The sequence below is a fragment of the Tasmannia lanceolata genome, unplaced genomic scaffold (assembly GCF_043159265.1).
Source record: "Tasmannia lanceolata isolate RefF3 unplaced genomic scaffold, GAP_Taslan_0.1 ptg000006l, whole genome shotgun sequence".
Taxonomy (NCBI): Eukaryota; Viridiplantae; Streptophyta; class Magnoliopsida; order Canellales; family Winteraceae; genus Tasmannia; species Tasmannia lanceolata.
Window position 1 is genome coordinate 34,193,956 of NW_027518683.1, and position 17,927 is coordinate 34,211,882.

The window sequence follows — 17,927 nt, forward strand, 5'->3', positions numbered from 1 at the left end:
GATTAGTATTTGCACGATTGAATTCACAAGGCCGATTTCTGAATCAAAATTAACTTATTTGATAAGCTGAAAGGGGAATGAAAAAATAATTCCCCACTACTGACGAAATACTAAAATACATCAAAAAAAGATGGACTCACTCCATGAATCACATATCAATCCATGAATCACATCACGTAGGCAGGCAACCAAAAATACACCGCAGGAAAACCAGATGCCCTAAAGGCAGGACAGATGCCAGCCATTTTTGTTTCATTTCATTAAGGTTACGGAAAATACAAAAAAACTACTGTACAAAAATGGCCACGAAAAAACATCTGCCACTTTGGTCTTTCACTAACTTTCGCTACCTGCCTATGTCTTCCCTAATAATCCCACTAGGCGCCCCACCTAAATGTTTCTCCGTCGCATAATGCAACTTTATTGCTGCCACAGGGTCTGACACGCCATTGCAAACTCCTCCGCCTCCAACTACCCCTCTGCGTGGCTGTTGGAAGCCCAACACTGTTTCAAACCCATTCCGTTTTTTAAGCTCCGAGAATATTTCTTCCCGCTTCATGTCCAGCATCTTCACTCCCTCGTAGCTTCTACATACCTGATAATCGGCCAATCCACAATTACTACTGACATTCTTGGTTGGGAACACCGACAGAGAGCCCAAACTTTGATCATTTCTCATTCGACACAAAGCCGCAGCATAATCACTGGTTACGGCGGAATGCTTAGCAGACAACCTAGCAGAATCGGGCAATGAAGAGAGCCCAGTTTGTATTCGGTTCCCATCCCAGAAACCGTAACTTGTCATTGAGAATTCATCTCTACTTGATTCGATCTTCGATGTAATAAAATTTTTATCTGTTCTGCGCTCAGAGAAGTTCAAGCTGAATGATTTGTTTGATCTAGGAGACCCAAGCTTATCATTATTTTCTTGGGGTGAACTCGTTTTCTGCAAACCTGATAGATGACTAACAGTCTTACCAAAAAGTTTGAAATCACCTGCCCTGACTGATTGCTCTTCAATTTCGCTGTTACTTCTCCCCTGCTTCTCCAAACCCCGAGAACAGGGTCTTAGCTGGTCATTAGTTTGCCCATTGCTCTTCGGAAGAAATGAAATCTCTGACACTGAATGGAGGAGTTTTGAGCCATTACATTTTTCAAGATGCATGTCCTGAGTAGACTGGGAATTCCTGTTAAACCCTGAAAGGTTATGGGATACAACATGCTTTAAATCTGCATCCACATTCATCTCTTTCTTGTTCAACACTTCCAATGGATAGCCTGTGAGTATCTGCAATGACTGATTGGCCCGATTCAAGGACTGACAGCCCAGCAGGTACTGCTGATAAAAATCTGTGCCAATATACTTCTGATGATGTTTGTCCCAGTGCTCAAAATTAAGAGTTGAATGTCTAGTCCGACGAAGGTCCTCATAAAGATGAATTCCAGGCGCCACTGAGTTTCCAAGCTCAGGACAATTCTCCTTCTGCGGCCATGAGATTATATGAGACTTCTGTTTACAAGATAACAGATCCTGTGGGATCTGATGGTGGTTGTTGGGAATGAAACTGAAAACTGGCTGGGCATTTACATGAACTCTGGGCACTAAAGGATTTATGGTCCCACTTGAATGTGGTACAAAGCAACAAGAACTACTGCAGTTTTTTGCATCTAAACTAGTCTTTCCATTTCTATCATCCAAACCTGGCCGGGCATTCACCTGCACTCCAGACAATAAAGAGTTTCTGTTCCCACTTGAAAGTGGCATGGAGCTACCGCAGTTATTTGCATCCGAACTAGTTTTTCCATCCCCTCTATCCAAATCAGATTCAAGCACCACAGAATGTTTCGGCTCTGATTCAGTTTCACGCTCCATGTCACATTCGCATGGTCCAGCCTCCTGTTTGAGCTCAGCCACATGTGATCTAGATCGTCTAAGAAATGTCTCCCCTTCTCTAGGGACCGTACAAGCAGGCGTGACTGCCTTGCAAATTCCCCGTTCAGTGGCTTCAGCATCAACAAACATATCTACACCTTCATGGAGTTTCAAAGTGAGGTTAACACCCAACAGACCATCTCCTTTCGGCAATGTGTTTTCACTATCAAAAGTAGAAGCACGTTCAGTCCCTGCCAGCGAGTCATCCGAAACAAGTTTTTCTAAGACATTGCCAACTTCTCGCAGATTTGATCCACCTGTATCATCCTTTCCACTTGATCTGCCCAGCTCAATCTGCAGGAGATTGTTCCCGACATTACCATATCCTTCATTGCTTCTGTCTACTAAAGGCTCGGTCAAATCAACATCAATTTTGGAACAAGACTGTGTACTGCAGATGGCAGAATCCATCTCCACCACACAGGCATCGTCTGTATCACTCCTTCCTCCATTGGAATCACTCATTGGTGTTCCTTCATTGTCAAGCCCTGGATGGATCACATCCAGACCAAGACTTTTTCGAGCCTTACTGAAGAAGATCTTGCATTGAACCATCGATTTAGTCCCAACACATCGAGATATGCTTGCAAAATCCCTGCCATAAGATCTCAGAGCTATAATAAAACTAGACTTCTCCTGATCTGTCCAATCAACACAATCTAATTCCCCACAGCTTTCATCTGAACAAGCATCCTCTTCATCTATGTTTCCTGAAAGTTCCGGTGTGAATGGTCGGTCCATTATCATATAGTTTCTCTTCTGGCCTCTCCATTCCTGAAAACCCTCCCCAGGGTCGACAGAAATTGTAATACAAGAACTCATTACTTCACTCCCATTCATGGAAATATTGGTACTGCTTGTCATTTCTAGAATGCCATCATTCCCTCGTGCCATTTTACACTCGTAATAGCCACCCAAAATTGACCCACCAGCGTAAGTCTGCTGAGTCTTTGCACACGCATCAGTAGGGGCTGCTACCACTGATGCTTCCCCCAACATATTAAGTGAAGAAGCATTCCCCTCACGATTCCTTTTCTTTCCTGATGTCACAAGGTATGTATTAGCACGGAAGCACCTCCCTTGCTTTCTGAGCTCCAGTCTTTTCCTAATTTTCTCAAAACTTTCTGATTTATGGGTTTTGTAGTAAAACTCAACACAATCTGCTGTTGTCTTATGGTTGAGAAAAGAAGCAACTTTTACAAAATCCTTTCCGTATGTGGCGAGCATATCCATGAAAATTTCCTTCTCCTTTGGCGTCCATCGGTTTATCATCACCCTTTCTTTCTCAGCTAAACAAGGATCTTCAACTAATCCATTACCTGTAATAAACCTCGAATATCTCCTCTCCTGCTCATCCGTGATTAAAGCTGGCATCTTCAAACTATTCCTGTAAAGCTTAACCTGGGTATCCGAAAGCAGTTTGCTAGGGAAATCTATTATCTCTGTTGTAGGAACCAGGGTTAAATTACCTGCTGCAATACGAAAAGATAGACAAAATCATATGAGACCATAAGATCCATCACAGGTATGAGAAAATAATAATCATTTGTTATTTTTGTACCACAATATTAAAATTTAAAATGTAGGCAATCCATTCCAGACACATTTTTATGATGCTGCATTGATGAAAGGTTGGCACAAGTATCAGACCTTAAAGTGACGCTTTGATAAACGGTTGAAACAAATTGACACAGCGATAAAAGGTTGTCATAACTATTGGACCATAAACTCAAAAAAAAAGAAGGAATATTTAGCCCATTAGATTGCAAGTGGGCTTATACTAGGGAAGTTCTGAGGATAGCAATATTTAGCATGTGGTAAAGGTCCAGTTTGGTAGTCCTTGGATTATCTAAGTTGCTAGTCCACCTTAATTGCCACTACAATGGGTCATCTGTGGATTGGCCAAGATTCAAATGTCTCATCAATCAAACAATAGTATCATACCAGAAGTGGCCTCCAAAAGGATGGGTAAAACAGAAGTTGTCCAATAATCAACATTAGTCGGGCATAATTGCATTGATTAGATGGTTAGAATTTTCTTATCAGTCCCGGGCAGTGCTTCATCCACATGCACAATGGGGATGAGGACAGAGTAGGCATTCCTGTTGTGGACATCCCTTGACCCTTTATGAATTCGAGATTAGACAAATCCATTTTTCGAGGTTATCAGTATCCAAAACTAGATACTTGTGCCGGACTCCATATCTCTTTTGACTCTAACCTAGTTCCGTTCCGTAATGTTCTCTCTTCTCCTTCTATCCTTCACCTTCGGCTAAAGTTGTTGCTGTGGAGTCGAGCGATAAATAATACTGCTTTTTCTTCTTATCTTCCATTGCTGCTGGAAGGAGAGGAGATGAAAGATGCTTAGTTCCGATAGGGACTAAGGAGATGAAAGAGAAGATAAAGCGAGGAGATGAAGCCACTTAGTTCCGTACTGGATCGGACATTGGAAGAGCACAGTTGGTGGAAGACATTGATAGATCACCCACGGGCATCTAATAATAATTGATAGATCACCCACGGGCATCTAATAATAAGATAGACGCTTTTGTGTAAGCAGATAGCCCTGGGAAAGTAACCAATAGCAGAGCAAACAAATGATACGGAGTCCCTGTTGAAAGACTTGAGTAGCTAACTTAACGAATGAAGGAACCTTTATGCGGACACAGGACAGAGCAGGGGCTTACTTAACATAGATTGAGGTGCGCCTCTTTCATCTCAAATAGATAGTCCTCGGGCATCGCCGGCATAACCATAAAAAATATCATTAAAGGAGCGTGAGCCGTTATTAAAACATTATAAAGTTGATGATTCCCACCAAGAACTTGATCGCCGGGTCATGCTAATTCCTTCCTTTATTGGGCTGGGTCATTCCATTAAATCTTTGAGAAGCAGCCCAATCTCGTATTTGATCGTCGGCGTGGCGATAGGCTTCGCTTCTACGACTGGTTTCCCAGCCGTTGCAAACACTGAGGACCAATCCGCCATTCCAAGGTAAATGCCTGGCTATTCAAGCTAGCGTGATAACGAGACGGTGAGTGAAAGTGAATCGGTTAACGAGACCGAGGAAGATGCCTTGCTAGTTTTGAACCAGAGCAGGGAAATGAAATAGCTACATCGGAAGTGAAGCCCCTTAATTAGCAAAGAGCTCCCCCAACTAGCTCTCTCCGTTCTATCCAATAGACTATTTTCTAAAGTTCAAAGGCGAGACATGCAAAGTAAGTGAAACTGCCCTTCCAAAGCTTTCTAGAGGTGCCTATAAGGAAGTGGAAAACCTGAAAAGTGTGAGTTTGCCCAAAAAGAGATTATGTTCATAGGGCATATAATCTCCCAAGGGTCAGTAAAGATGGACCCGGAAAAGGTGCAGGCCACTGTTGACCGGCCAACCCTGACCACAGTAACAGAGTTACTAATAGATATAGATAGATAGGGAGAATAGAGAGGCCTTCTTTAATACATTAAGAAAAGATGTAACTAATCTAAGCTGCCTTCCTTATTCTCCTAGCTAAATTTAGACAGGTCAAGGCCCTAGTTATTCCCCGTAATATTAGACCATATTTCCAGCTAACAAGTGGTGGTATGTAGGTATGCTTAGCGCTTGGTAGGTCAGGGGAGCAGAGGTTGTAGTATAGTAGTAAAAAATCCAGCTTCTGAAACGGGATATCCGGTTCACTTTTCATAGGTTCCTTGAAGAGATATTCCTTGTGCACCGTGCAAGAAACGAGTGAAGAAGCTCAGGAGTGGCGCAAGGGGAGACAGAAGCTGGTCAGCTTTGGATGATCGAAAGCAATCGATTACAAGTCTTAGCTCATAGGATGACTAGGAACCTCTGCTTCACAAGAAGGATTGAGGGTTCCTTGAAGCAATCCAAGAAAGTCGATCGAAGAACCGAGGTACATGGCTACTAAACCAAACCAATCCAGCCCATTCAACCTTCAGCTGAGACTCTCTAATAGTTTATCAAATAGGGGGTTTCCAGATCCATGCCCAAGTACTTATCACTTCTTGGGTCGTAATTGCTATCTTATTTTCCCCCAAAAAATCTAACTCTACCTTACGTAAAGTTGCCAGAGTACGATTAACCTTTGGATTTGAAATCATTGCTTATATACCTGGTATTGGCCATAATTTACAATAACATTCTGGCCCACAAACCAAGGTACGGAAAGTGAACACCAGCAACCCAAGTACTCTCTTTCGGATCCATGAAACAACTCTCAGAGATCTTTTTCCCTTTTGGAAGATACAAGGAGCGAAACAACCAAACTATTGATATTGGAAGACCACAATCAGTCGAAGGAGCGGAGCTTAGAGCCCTATTAGTATCCGTACTAATGAAACAAAGATTCTCATATAGATGTCTAAGGTTCATTCTAAACTGAAAATAGATACTACCACATTTTTACATATGATTCAAATAAACACAAAATGTGGGGAAAAATCTCTCCATTTATTAATTTCATTTAGAAAGTACAATATAATGGAGCCTTATATATGATGAAATTTAAAGGATTTTTTATTTTTATTTTAATTGGAAACAAGCATTTAAATTTAAAGCAAGCATTGGAAAAAAGCATTTTTTAAATTGGAAATTTAAAGGATCTTTTAATAAAAATAATTAATTAAATTTTGAAATTAAAAAAAATCGAACTTCGTTAATCGGTAGACCGAACAAGAATAACTCACATATAAAAAATAGTAACATATGTATATGATAAGTTTTTTTTTTTTAAATACAGTTTCTTCCTACTTTTAAAGGATTTTCTAACAAAAATGAATAAAATTGTTAATTTCTGAGATGGAAAAAAAATCTGGCACTGTCGATTGGTAGATCAAGCAAGAACTCAATATAATAAAATTAAAATCTATCGTGCATATATAATTAGTCTTTTATACAAGAACGGTGTAATCCACATACCCAACTAGGGGTATTCGTGTCCTTTCATGTATAACCCTACACACTCATATAATATATTATGTGAGGGAGAATACTCTCTCTCTCTCTCTCTCTCTCTCTCTCATCAAACCTCGAACACCTCGAATATGGTATCTGAGCCCTAGGCAAGAACACTGCCCTAGGTTTCGATAGTAGGAAGGGAAAAAAACTGAAACCCCTTTTGGGTTGGTTTTCCTGCCCGCTGACGATAAGTCATATGCCAAGTGGAAGCAGGAAGATGCAGGAAGATGCGGTGATACATACTCTTCTGTGGAATAGTATGGAGTCGAAAGTGGCTATCCGATGATGAGGAAGATGCAGTGATACATACTCTTCTGTGGAATAGTATGGAGTCGAAAGTGGCTATCCGATGATGTACCTCAAGTCCTCTAAGGACATCTAGCAATGGACTGAAACCCCATATTCTGGCATCAATAACATAACCCGTATTTGTAATGTTTACTCGAAGTTGATGCATTTAAACGGTGGCAACAAGTCGGTATCTTTCTACTCTCAATTAGTGGTATTGTGTGAGCAATTGGATATGTATTTGCCTTTTACCACTGATCCTACAGTTCTGGCAAAGCGTCAACAAGACTTGCGAGTTGCGAGTTGTTTAGTTCCTTGATGCCTTCGGGCCAAAAAATTTCTTGATTCGTCACCAGATTGTTGGTTTAGGATCCTTTCCATCCCTTGATGAGTTGTTTTCTCGTGTGCAACACTCTATGCGAGTTGAGGTATCCGGTGAGTCTTCTTTGACCATTCCGCTCTCACTACTTAGTTGGGAGGCGACCGCACAGGTCGAGGTAGTCAATTTGGCCGCGGCAGAGGTCAACGTGACCGTGGAAGTGGTCGTGACCTATGTCACAAATGTCGTTCTCGGGAATTTCCCCGCATGGGAAAATCAAGGGATATATTAAAAAAAATAATTTTTCGGGTTTATATCGGGAAAAAACAGTAAAATAAAATTATTTAAAAAATACAAAATTTAAGAAAAAATATAAAATAAAATATCTTTAAAATATCTCAATAATGATATTTTATCATAAAACAAAAATATCGCTGTGTTTTTAAAATCTCGGGATACGTTCAGGATTTTGTCGTTTTATCAAAATGTCACGATAAAAACACAACATTTTAAAAATATCAGAGATATTTGTAACATAGGTCGTGACACAAGCTATGGATCCCGTTATTGCGCTCACTATTTCATGGAGAGTCGCTCCATTGACTTTTGTTATGATCGGCATCCAGAGTTGAGGCCGTTCAGATATGCAAACCATGCTTCTGTTACTATGTCTGAGAGCTCCATGCCTTCTTCTACCCAGATCGAGCAATGTTTCTTTGGTTGTATCCCATGCCGAGTATGATGAATTTTTGCGAACAAAGAACAAAGGCAAGCACCCTATTGCCACACTCGCTCAGCAAGGTAGCACCCCCTCAAGTTTCCTAACTAATTCTTCAACTTGGGTCATTGATTCCAGAGCATCCAACCACATGACTGGTAAATCTGATTTGCTTTTTGCCTTTCAGTCATACACTTCATCAGGTCATAAGGTCACCTTGGCTGATGAGACTACATCTCTGATTTCAGGAGTTGGTGTAGCTTCCCCCCATTCCAGTCTTTCCTTATCTTCTGTTCTTTGTGTCCCTCAGTTTTCATTTAATTTACTTTTTGCCAGCCAGCTTATTAAACATCTTCATTGTTCCGTGACCTTTTTTCCCTTCGTATCGCGTTTTTCAGGATCTGAGGACTAGGAGGATTGGTTCAGGTCATGAGGTGGATGGATTTTATTATATTGATCGTCGCATTACTGGTGTAGCATTACAGAGCTCAATCGACTCCTTTCACTGGCATTGCCATCTGTGCCAACGATCAGTGGAGAAGCTTCATCATTCTGCGATCATCTCTAGTCCCATTAGTCAGTTTCAATGTAAGTCATGTCAGTTACGTAAACACCATCGGGTGTCATTTCCTTCTAGACTTGTTAATCGTGTCACTCGTCCATTTGAGTTAGTTCATTCCAATGTCTAGTGCCCTTGTCGGACTACGTCCTTGTTTGACTTTAAGTATTTCATTGTATTTTTTGAGATTATCCAATGATGACTTGGGCATTCTTAATAAAAGTTCGTTAGGAAGTTTTTCTGTTTTTCGTACATTTTATTCTGAAATCTATAATCAATACCACTCATCGCTTAATTGTTTGTGTACTGACAATGCACGCGAATACTTTTCAGCATGTAATGGCTTTCAGTCGTTTTATTCATCAGTGGTATTCTTCATCAGTCCTCTTGTGCCTGCACTTCTCGGCAAAATGGTGTAGCCAAGAGGAAACTTAGATAACTTCTAGTCATGACTCGCACTCTCATGTTCCAGGTGAGGGTACCTAAGCTTTAACTTAATGGGTTGATGGTTTCCTCATTTGTCTGTTTCTTGGCTAATCATCTCCCCTCTTATGTCTTGAATAATCAAACTCCCTTCTCTCTTACACTCCCTCTAGTATCCATTTCCATTATTCTCACGGGTCTTTGGTTGTGTCTGCTTTGTTCATAATCTGTCCCCTGGCTTGGACAAATTAGATCCCCGTGTAGAGAAATGTGTGTTCATTGGCTACTCCCATACCCAAAAAGGGTATAAGTGCTACAGCCCTCGTTTGCATAAGGTTTATGTTTTCGCAGATATCACTTTCGTTCAAAATACCCCCCTCTTCTCTGATTCTACCGCTGATCCTCTACATGACACTGGACTGCCTCTTCCTCTTTCATCTGCCTCTATGGATCCTTCACCTTCTCCAATGCAGGTCTACACTCGTGACCTCCAATGGATCGTGCACTCATCATGATATGAGCCCTCCACCCAACCATCTGACTTCCCAGTCTGATAGATCAACTTCGGGCCCTCAAACAACTGATGTTCTTTCTATTCCTATCTCGTACTGATATATGATTTTGTTTCCTATGGTTGGGTTTCTACTATGATTTTGTGGACACATCTATTTTAAGGGTGGGCACGTGTCGACACGCATTTGGACACTCCCAAGTCTGCATAGATGGCAACTAAAATCCCTTGTATATTTTCTTTCTTCTCCAACTATTGTATTGCATCCTTCTATTATTATGAAATTCAAACTGGCAGCTTTCTGGGACAGCTTTTGTGATAAATTGACAGCCTAGACTGGCTTGTCAACTGCTACAGAGTTTTCCCACTGTTTAAGGTCTGAAAAAACTCTATTTAAATCAGAAAAAGACTCAGCCACCTCTACGTATGAGAGCAAGACTCCATAGAATAAAATAAACAACTTTTTGTCAAATCAACAAAAATCAGCTTTTCAGCTTTTGTCATATCAGCATATGAGGATATACTATAAACTTACAGCCCTTTTCAGATCCTCTATTCTGAAACTTTTCAGCTTTTTTCACATCAGCAAAGCTAGTCAATAATAATAAAAAAAACAGGAAAACGAGTGAAATCTACTCCTTTATCGAAGTGACAAGAGCCAAAATAAATAATCAAAGAAAGATATAATAGTTCACGGTCCTAGCTTGCCTTCTGAGAGCTTTCGGGGAACTGTAATAACCTTTTTCAACAGCTCTTTAAACAATCAAAGCTTTAGTGGAAATATCAAAACATGGTAGTGCTGATTTCATTTCCCTTTTAAAATTACTATAGAGGCTGTTTGGATGTAAGGAAAAAAAATTGAAATTTATTCACGGAAATTTTTTCCCATTTCCAACCATGCCCCCGTTTCTAGATTTTAAGGGATTGCCGTGTCCGACACTCCATGTCCGTGTTGACATGCGACACTCGTGTCTGTGTCGACAAATCATAGGGTTTCTAATATTTATCATACATTCTACATTTTCTTCTATTTCTGTGACTCGGTCTATTGCAAATGCCCTACCTGGGTTGGTGTGCTGCCTGGGTGCTGAGATGGCTGCACTGCATTCCAATGGTACTTGATAGAAGGTTTTTCTTCCTCCTTGTGCTCAGACATCCAACTGTCGTTGGGTTTTCTTTGTTAAATACATGTCGGATGGAACGGTTGAACATTTGAAAGCACAGTTAGTTGCCAGGGGGTACACTTAGACCACCTTTGAGGTCGATTACAATGAAATATTATCTCCAATTGTGAAAATCCCATCTGTCCATGTGTTAATCTCTTTGATTTGTAAACACGAGCTCTGGCCACTATATCAGCTAGATATGAAAAATGCATTTTTGCATAGTGACCTGAATGAGGAAGTCCATATAGAGAAGCCTCCAGGGTATGTTACCCAGGGGAAGATGAAGCTATTTGTATGCCGTCTGTGTAAAGCGCTATATGAACTTTAAACAATCTCTTAGAGCTTGGTTTGGGAGATTCAGTGAGGCCTTTATGCACTTCGACATGAAGCAGTGTGCAGTAGACCACTCAGTGTTTAGCTCGCAGTTTGATGATATGTATATTTTCCTGGTAGTTTATGTGGACGACATCATTATCTCTAGAAGTGATAGGGAAGGCATACATAAACTAAAGGACTTCCTACATAAAGTATTATGTACCAAAGACCTTGGTCGCCTCAGATACTACCTTGGAATCGAGGTAGCCTATCCACATGGTGGGCTGTCATTGTCCCAAAGGAAATATGCATTGGACATATTACAAGAGACAAGATCCTTAGGGTGAAACCAGCCCAGGTTCTCACGGATCCAAATTTCAAGCTTTATCTTGACCAAGGAGATTTGTTAGAGGACTCGAGCAGATACAAAAGATTGGTTGGCAAGTTGATTTACTTGATCGTGACTCATCCGGATATTTCTTTTGTAGTTAGTGTGGTGAGTTCGTCCATGAGCTCCCCACGTACCTCTCATTCTGCAACAGATCTTCAAATAGTTAGGTACTTGAATAGAGCCCCTTGTTAAGGCTCATTCTTCAAAATGCACAATCACATGAACTTGAAAGGGTTCACCAATGCAAAACTGGGCTGGATCTCCAACAGATAGAAGGTCGACCACTATATATTGCACTTTTTTTGGATGAAATTTAGTGTCATGGAGAAGCAAGAAGCAGGATGTGGGGGCTATATATAGTGCGGAAGAGTTATGGCTCATAAATGTGGGGAGTTGACCTGGTTGAGGTCTCTTTTGACCGAGATTGGCTTCCCTTACTCGTCTCCAGCACCATTATATATATATATATATATATATATATATATATATATATATATATATATAGAGAGAGAGAGAGAGAGAGGGAGGGAGGGAGGGAGAATGGTGAAAACTTTCATTAATAAAAATGAAAGACCAAGATGGTTGAATACAGATAAAAAGAAAACAAAGAGAGAATCAAACAGAAAGCACAACAAGAAGATACAAGATACAGATGTAGAGGAGCAAAAAATGTCTAAGGCGAGAGTAAATCAAACTGGTCCAAAGACTCCAACCGAACCCCTTCCCTGGCTAACCTGTCGGCTACCTCATTTGCGGATCTTCTAAAATGCAGAAAACCAACTCTCGAACTACCCACTATAATCTTAATCTCATCAAAAAAAATGAGCGAATCTCCATGGGCATGATTGGAAACCACTCAACCGTCGGATGACATTGAGGGAAACAAATAGAATGCACAACCAGAAGATAAAAGATACAGATGTAGAAGAGCAAAATATGTCAAGGCGGGAGTAGATGAAACTGGTCCAAAGACTCCAGCCGAACCCCCTCCTTGGCTAACCGGTCGGCTACCTCATTTGCGGATCTTCTAACATGCCGAAAAGCAACTCTTGAACTACCCACTATATCTTTAATCTCGTCAAAAAAAATGAGTGAATCTCCATGGGCATGATTGGGAACCACTCAATCATCGATGGCATTGAGGAAGTCCGCTTCTACCACCACTTTATCCAAGGTTTGACCATAGTTACCGGATTCGTCATCCGCCCTCCAACCCATGATTCAGGGTCGCGCGATCCCAAATATGGTTCGCTAGCGACCCAAATCGCCAAAAATGACGACCCGCAGCGATCCGCAGAAGAGAAAGAGAGAGATGCATATAGACTAAGGGAGAGATGGAGAGCTACAAATTTTATATATTTTGGGTTGGATTAGAACTAGAGCTTTCTTTTTGAAAAAAATATGTTGGGCATACATGAGTTTGTTTTTTTTTGTTTATTAGATGGATGTAGTATGAACTATGGAAGGCTATTTATATATTCCAACGGGAACTTTCTTTATGAAAAAAATATGTATGACATACATGAGGTTTTTTATATTTTATGTATTAAATGCATGTAGTGTGTACTGTGTAATAATATTCTTGTAAAAAATATATGAAAGTATATGTGTGTGAGTCCGAATCAGCACTCTAAACTGACCCGTGACCCCGAATAACGAACCAACATAGCATACCCTCATCGTATCGCGCTACCATCGTACCCCATATCCGTGCCCGTACCGGAACGAACCGCATTCCAGGTAACATTGGGCTTGACCCTCGAATCGCTTAACACCTTGATGGCCCACACGCACATCTGCCTCGCTAGAGTCAGCAAGACGGCAACCCCTATGGGGCTGCAAATGCCCACCTCACTACTCCCCCCCCCCCCCCCCCCCCTCCCCCTCCTCTCATCTCTCAAGACTACCCCAATCCATCCCGGTCCCTGATTTCCCATACTAGACCCATCAAAATTAAGCTTTAAAAAACTTTAAGCAAGAGGCTCCCGATCCAGACTCTCTAGAGATATTCCAGCTCCAACATCTTTATACTGCGACAAAAAAGGTGCTATTTATATTGCTTCAAATCCAGTCTTCCATGAGAGGGCAAAGTACATTGAGGTGGATTGCCATTTTATTCGTGAGAAGATTCAGAAAGGGGAAATATGTACTATTTTCATTAGATCAAGAGACCAGGTAGCTGGTATATTTACCAAACACTAGGAAGAGCAAAGTTGAGTGAAATGTGTAACAAGTTGGGGTTGCCTGACATATACACTCTAGATTGAGGGGGCGTGTTAGAAGAGCAGTGTAATTTCCATACCTGGTTGAAATTTTGAAATCTTGGTTCTGTAATTTAAATACTAAAGTGGTAACATTTCTATTGACATGACTGAAATGTTACCAAGATTTATACATTTCAATTGTCAAACTCTATGACTCGAAATCTTAAGACTTGTATGAGTCATAGAGTTTGCATCCAAGTTTAAATGTCTTACTGGTTCTCTTCTTTTCTCCTTTCATCTTCTTACTATTTACATGTAAATAAGGGAATACCCCCCATTTGAATATATTAAAAATCTAGCTACTATATATAAAGGCAAAATGATGGGTTAAGTTCTTCCACCCTTTGCCGTTATTTCCGCTTGTGTCCCACTTCCATAATTCCAATTGTATCCTACATGTAAGGGCATTTGTGTCATTTGCCGTTATTTCCGCTTCTGTCCCACCTTTTGATCCACACGTCAGCATTACTCTCTTACCATTAACCCCTTTGCTGATATCTAACATCTGTCACTATGAGAAATTATTTGAGGGTAAAATCGTAATCTACATACGAAAAGTACCAACACAGGGTGCCTGTCTATGACAATTACGGCAAAAAACTACCAAATAGAGGTAAAGACATATGATAATGACGAAAGAACTACTTTATATTACTCATGCAGGACACTTGCAAAATATTGATGGATTCCGAGTACCTGAAGAGGAACAACAATTATAGAAACCCCTATCGATTGGACGGCTAGGATCAGCCTATATCGATTGGAGGGCTAGGATCAACCTATGGAAATGGTTTTACGGGCACAACCGATTGATGTTGTGTTCAATCACATGGACGGTTTAGATCAACCTATAATCCTCTATAGATCAGACGGTTCGGATCAACCTATGAAAATTATTTTTGGGGCACAACCTATGTAGGAAGTGGCCCATCCAAAAGAAATTTCTTTTCTTTTTGTCTGGGATTTACACGTCAGCATTACTCTTTTACCATTAACCCCTTTGTTGATATCTAACATCTATCTCTATGAGAAATTATTTCAGGGTAAAATCATAATCTACATACGAAAAGTACCGACACAAGGTACGGGCCATACCGTATATTTTAATAGAGTGAGGAGTGCGATCATCAAAATACGGTGAGTAGTGCCATTATAAAATATGGTAGTGGAGACATTAGCACTATATATAATTTCAAACCATCGTTGTTACTTGGATGTTCCCACGCAAGTCGGGTTCAACCCAACCCGACGGGTTCAACACGAATTTGGGTTGGGTCGGGTTAAGCTTTTTCGCAAATCGGGTTGGGTTGGGTTGGGAAAAATCAAACCCAATTGGAAATCGGGTTGGGTCGGGTTGGGCGGTGGGGCAACCCGACCTGACCCGACTCTAAACCCAAATTTGGGTTCCATCTGAAGAAGTTATGTATTTGTGTGTTTTTCTTTTTCAACATTGAAAGTCTCCACAGTCCACAATGGACGGTTTGGATAATCCTATGGTGCGGGTCATACAGTACTTGACTAAAGTGAGGAGTGTGATCATCAAAATATAGTAGTGCGGATAATATTTCCCTTTGTTAATTGTTAGTCCCTATTTGGTTTGGATTTTGAGAACCGATTGTGAGTTAAAAACTGATTATTGGTGACTCACTATTGGTTCTCAAAATCCAAAATAACCCAGCTTGAGTTGAGGTGATCAACAATTGGTACCATATCAAATCGGGTCAGCCCAGCCCAACCCAACCCAACCCAACCCGAATTGGGTCGGGTTGACACCCAAGTTGCACCCCTAATGATGACGAAAAAACTACTTTTCCTTATTCACAATGTGCGGTTCAAATTACAGAAATGTTGATATTACGAATGAAGGACACCTGTAAAAATATTGATGAATTCTGAGCACCTTAAGAGGAACAACAATCATGAAAACCTCTATAGATTGGAGGGCTAGGATCAACCTATGGAAATAATTTTACGGGCACAACCTATTGATGTTGTGTTCCATCACATGGACGGTTTTGATCAACCTATGATGTGGTCTGTACAATTTTAAATGGATAATTTAAATGGATAGCACGTGCATCACACGTGCATTTTTACTAGTAGTTTCAAAACCAAAATCTAAAAGGATAAAAAGTCAACTTTCCAGTTCTAGTACAAAATTCGAAAAAATAGGTTGGGTCAAAAATCTTAACTTTCAGACGATGGGGTATTTTTCCAATTTTAATAAATTCTTTCATGTCCAAACATTTTTAAATCCCACAAGTCCGGTAAAAAATCTCATAATTTGGTCTCTAAAAGTTTTTCATCTTGTCCAGCACTGCTCAACGCACTGGTCAGCACAACATTTCAGTTGATAGTGATTTTCCTTTAAGTAAATGTTGGATCTTTGTCTTATTCATGAGGTGTCTATTCTCTCATGCAACAGATTTTGTCATATTCATGATTGTCCCTAGCAAATCCCTATACAAACTTCAAGTTTAAGCTTGTAAAATCCAAAATTTTACAAAGGGAAATGATATCGGCACAACCATGGATCAACAATTGCGCAGACCCATCTTGTCTTCTCTGTTTTAATTTTCTTGTGAGAACTTTTTCAAAATTGTAATAACCTTTTGATACCTCTTTAAAAGCTAAAAGACAAGATACCTTCGTGAAAAAATAATGGTTGTGCTGATATCATTTTCCTTTTACAAATTACAAATTTACAAGAGAAATGTTATAAGCACAACCACATTGATATTTGCACAAACCCAGCTGTCTTTTCTTCTTTAATTGGCTCCTGAGAGCTTTTAGGGAAATGTAATAACCTTTTCACAACTCTTTTATGTGTTTCATGCCTTCATCTTTTGATATATAATATATTTATAATTTTTTCGACTAAATTTCTGTTCTTATCAAAAACTCTTACGAGTCACGAATCAAGTCAAGTACAAAAATTAAGAAGTCGAGTCCCGAGTCGAGTGACAGGTTGACAACTATGCTATGCATGTCCGGTCAACATTTAAAACCACAAACACACATGGCATGCATTATTTGCATTTCTATTCCCGAAGAAATTACTTCACCTGATCTTAGAGGCAATAATCTAAGTTACCTGGTGATGGGGGACCATCTTTTATTAGAGTCAAGAATAGTTACATAGGCTTTTACAGGGGATCCATCATGTGTGTAAAGATGTCTTTATCATTTAGTTGAAGGGTTTTAAGTGAGATTTTAAGTGAATTGCAGTCAATAGAGGTACTAGTCTTTTCCCACCTAAATCACTTAACTATGTTTTAATCCATTGAAAAAAGAGTTTTAAATAGGCCACCCCTATGTTGCATGGATTTGGATTCGGATTCGCGTGTCGGGATCCAACACGGATTCGAGGTCTTGGACTCGGCAAGCTCCCCAAAGTAGGATTCGGATTCGGTAATTTTTAAATGAAATAAAATTTTCAAAATTAAAAATGTAAATATGTATTAATATATATATATATATATATATATATGAGAAAAGGGTTCCTGCGTTCGAGCACAGATAACTTATCTGCGCTCAAGTGCTGGAAACAGGGGTGGGGCCACATTAGGGGGGTGATCCTAAGCATTCATTTGACAGGCCCCATCATGGATGGGGGTGTACCAAAAATCAGCTCCATTGGACCCTCTTAGGGTGTCCATTTGTAGGGGAGAAAATGGACAGATACTGTTTGTCCACAAATCTACCAATTTTCACCCCACAAATGGACACCCTATAGTGATCCAATGGAGCTGATTTTTGGTGGACACCCTATCCATGAAAGGGCCCATCAAATGAATGCTTTGAATCCCCCCCCCCCCCCCGACCAAAATGTGGCCCACCCCTGTTTCTGTGCTCAAGCACAGATAAGCTTATTTGAGCTCAAGCGCAGGAACCCTCTCTCTCTCTCTCTCACTATATATATATATATAGTGAGAGAGAGAGAGAGGCATTCATGAGCTGCAGCGCAGGGAGCTTCCCTGCGCTTTAGTGGCTTATAAAGCCTCCCATTGGTCTATCTTTGCGGGTCCACAAAAAGTGATGAATGGGAGGCTTTATAAGCCGACACTGCAACGCAGGAACACT

At 40.4% G+C, this 17,927-nt stretch overlaps 1 protein-coding gene across 4 annotated transcripts in view; it reads right to left on the minus strand.

Annotated features, from left to right (window-relative positions):
• Window positions 1-215: 215 nt before the first annotated feature.
• The window catches only part of LOC143880249 (uncharacterized), a 57,375-nt gene continuing 39,663 nt past the window's right edge, over window positions 216-17,927 (minus strand). For 3 of the 4 annotated variants that reach the window (XM_077383082.1, XM_077383086.1, XM_077383084.1), the window contains one exon: window positions 216-3,405. In XM_077383082.1, the coding sequence (XP_077239197.1) occupies window positions 347-3,405 (3,059 nt within the window). In that variant the 3' untranslated portion in view covers window positions 216-346. The remainder of the gene's footprint in view (window positions 3,406-17,927) is intronic. The other variant, XM_077383083.1, reaches the window with a different exon arrangement.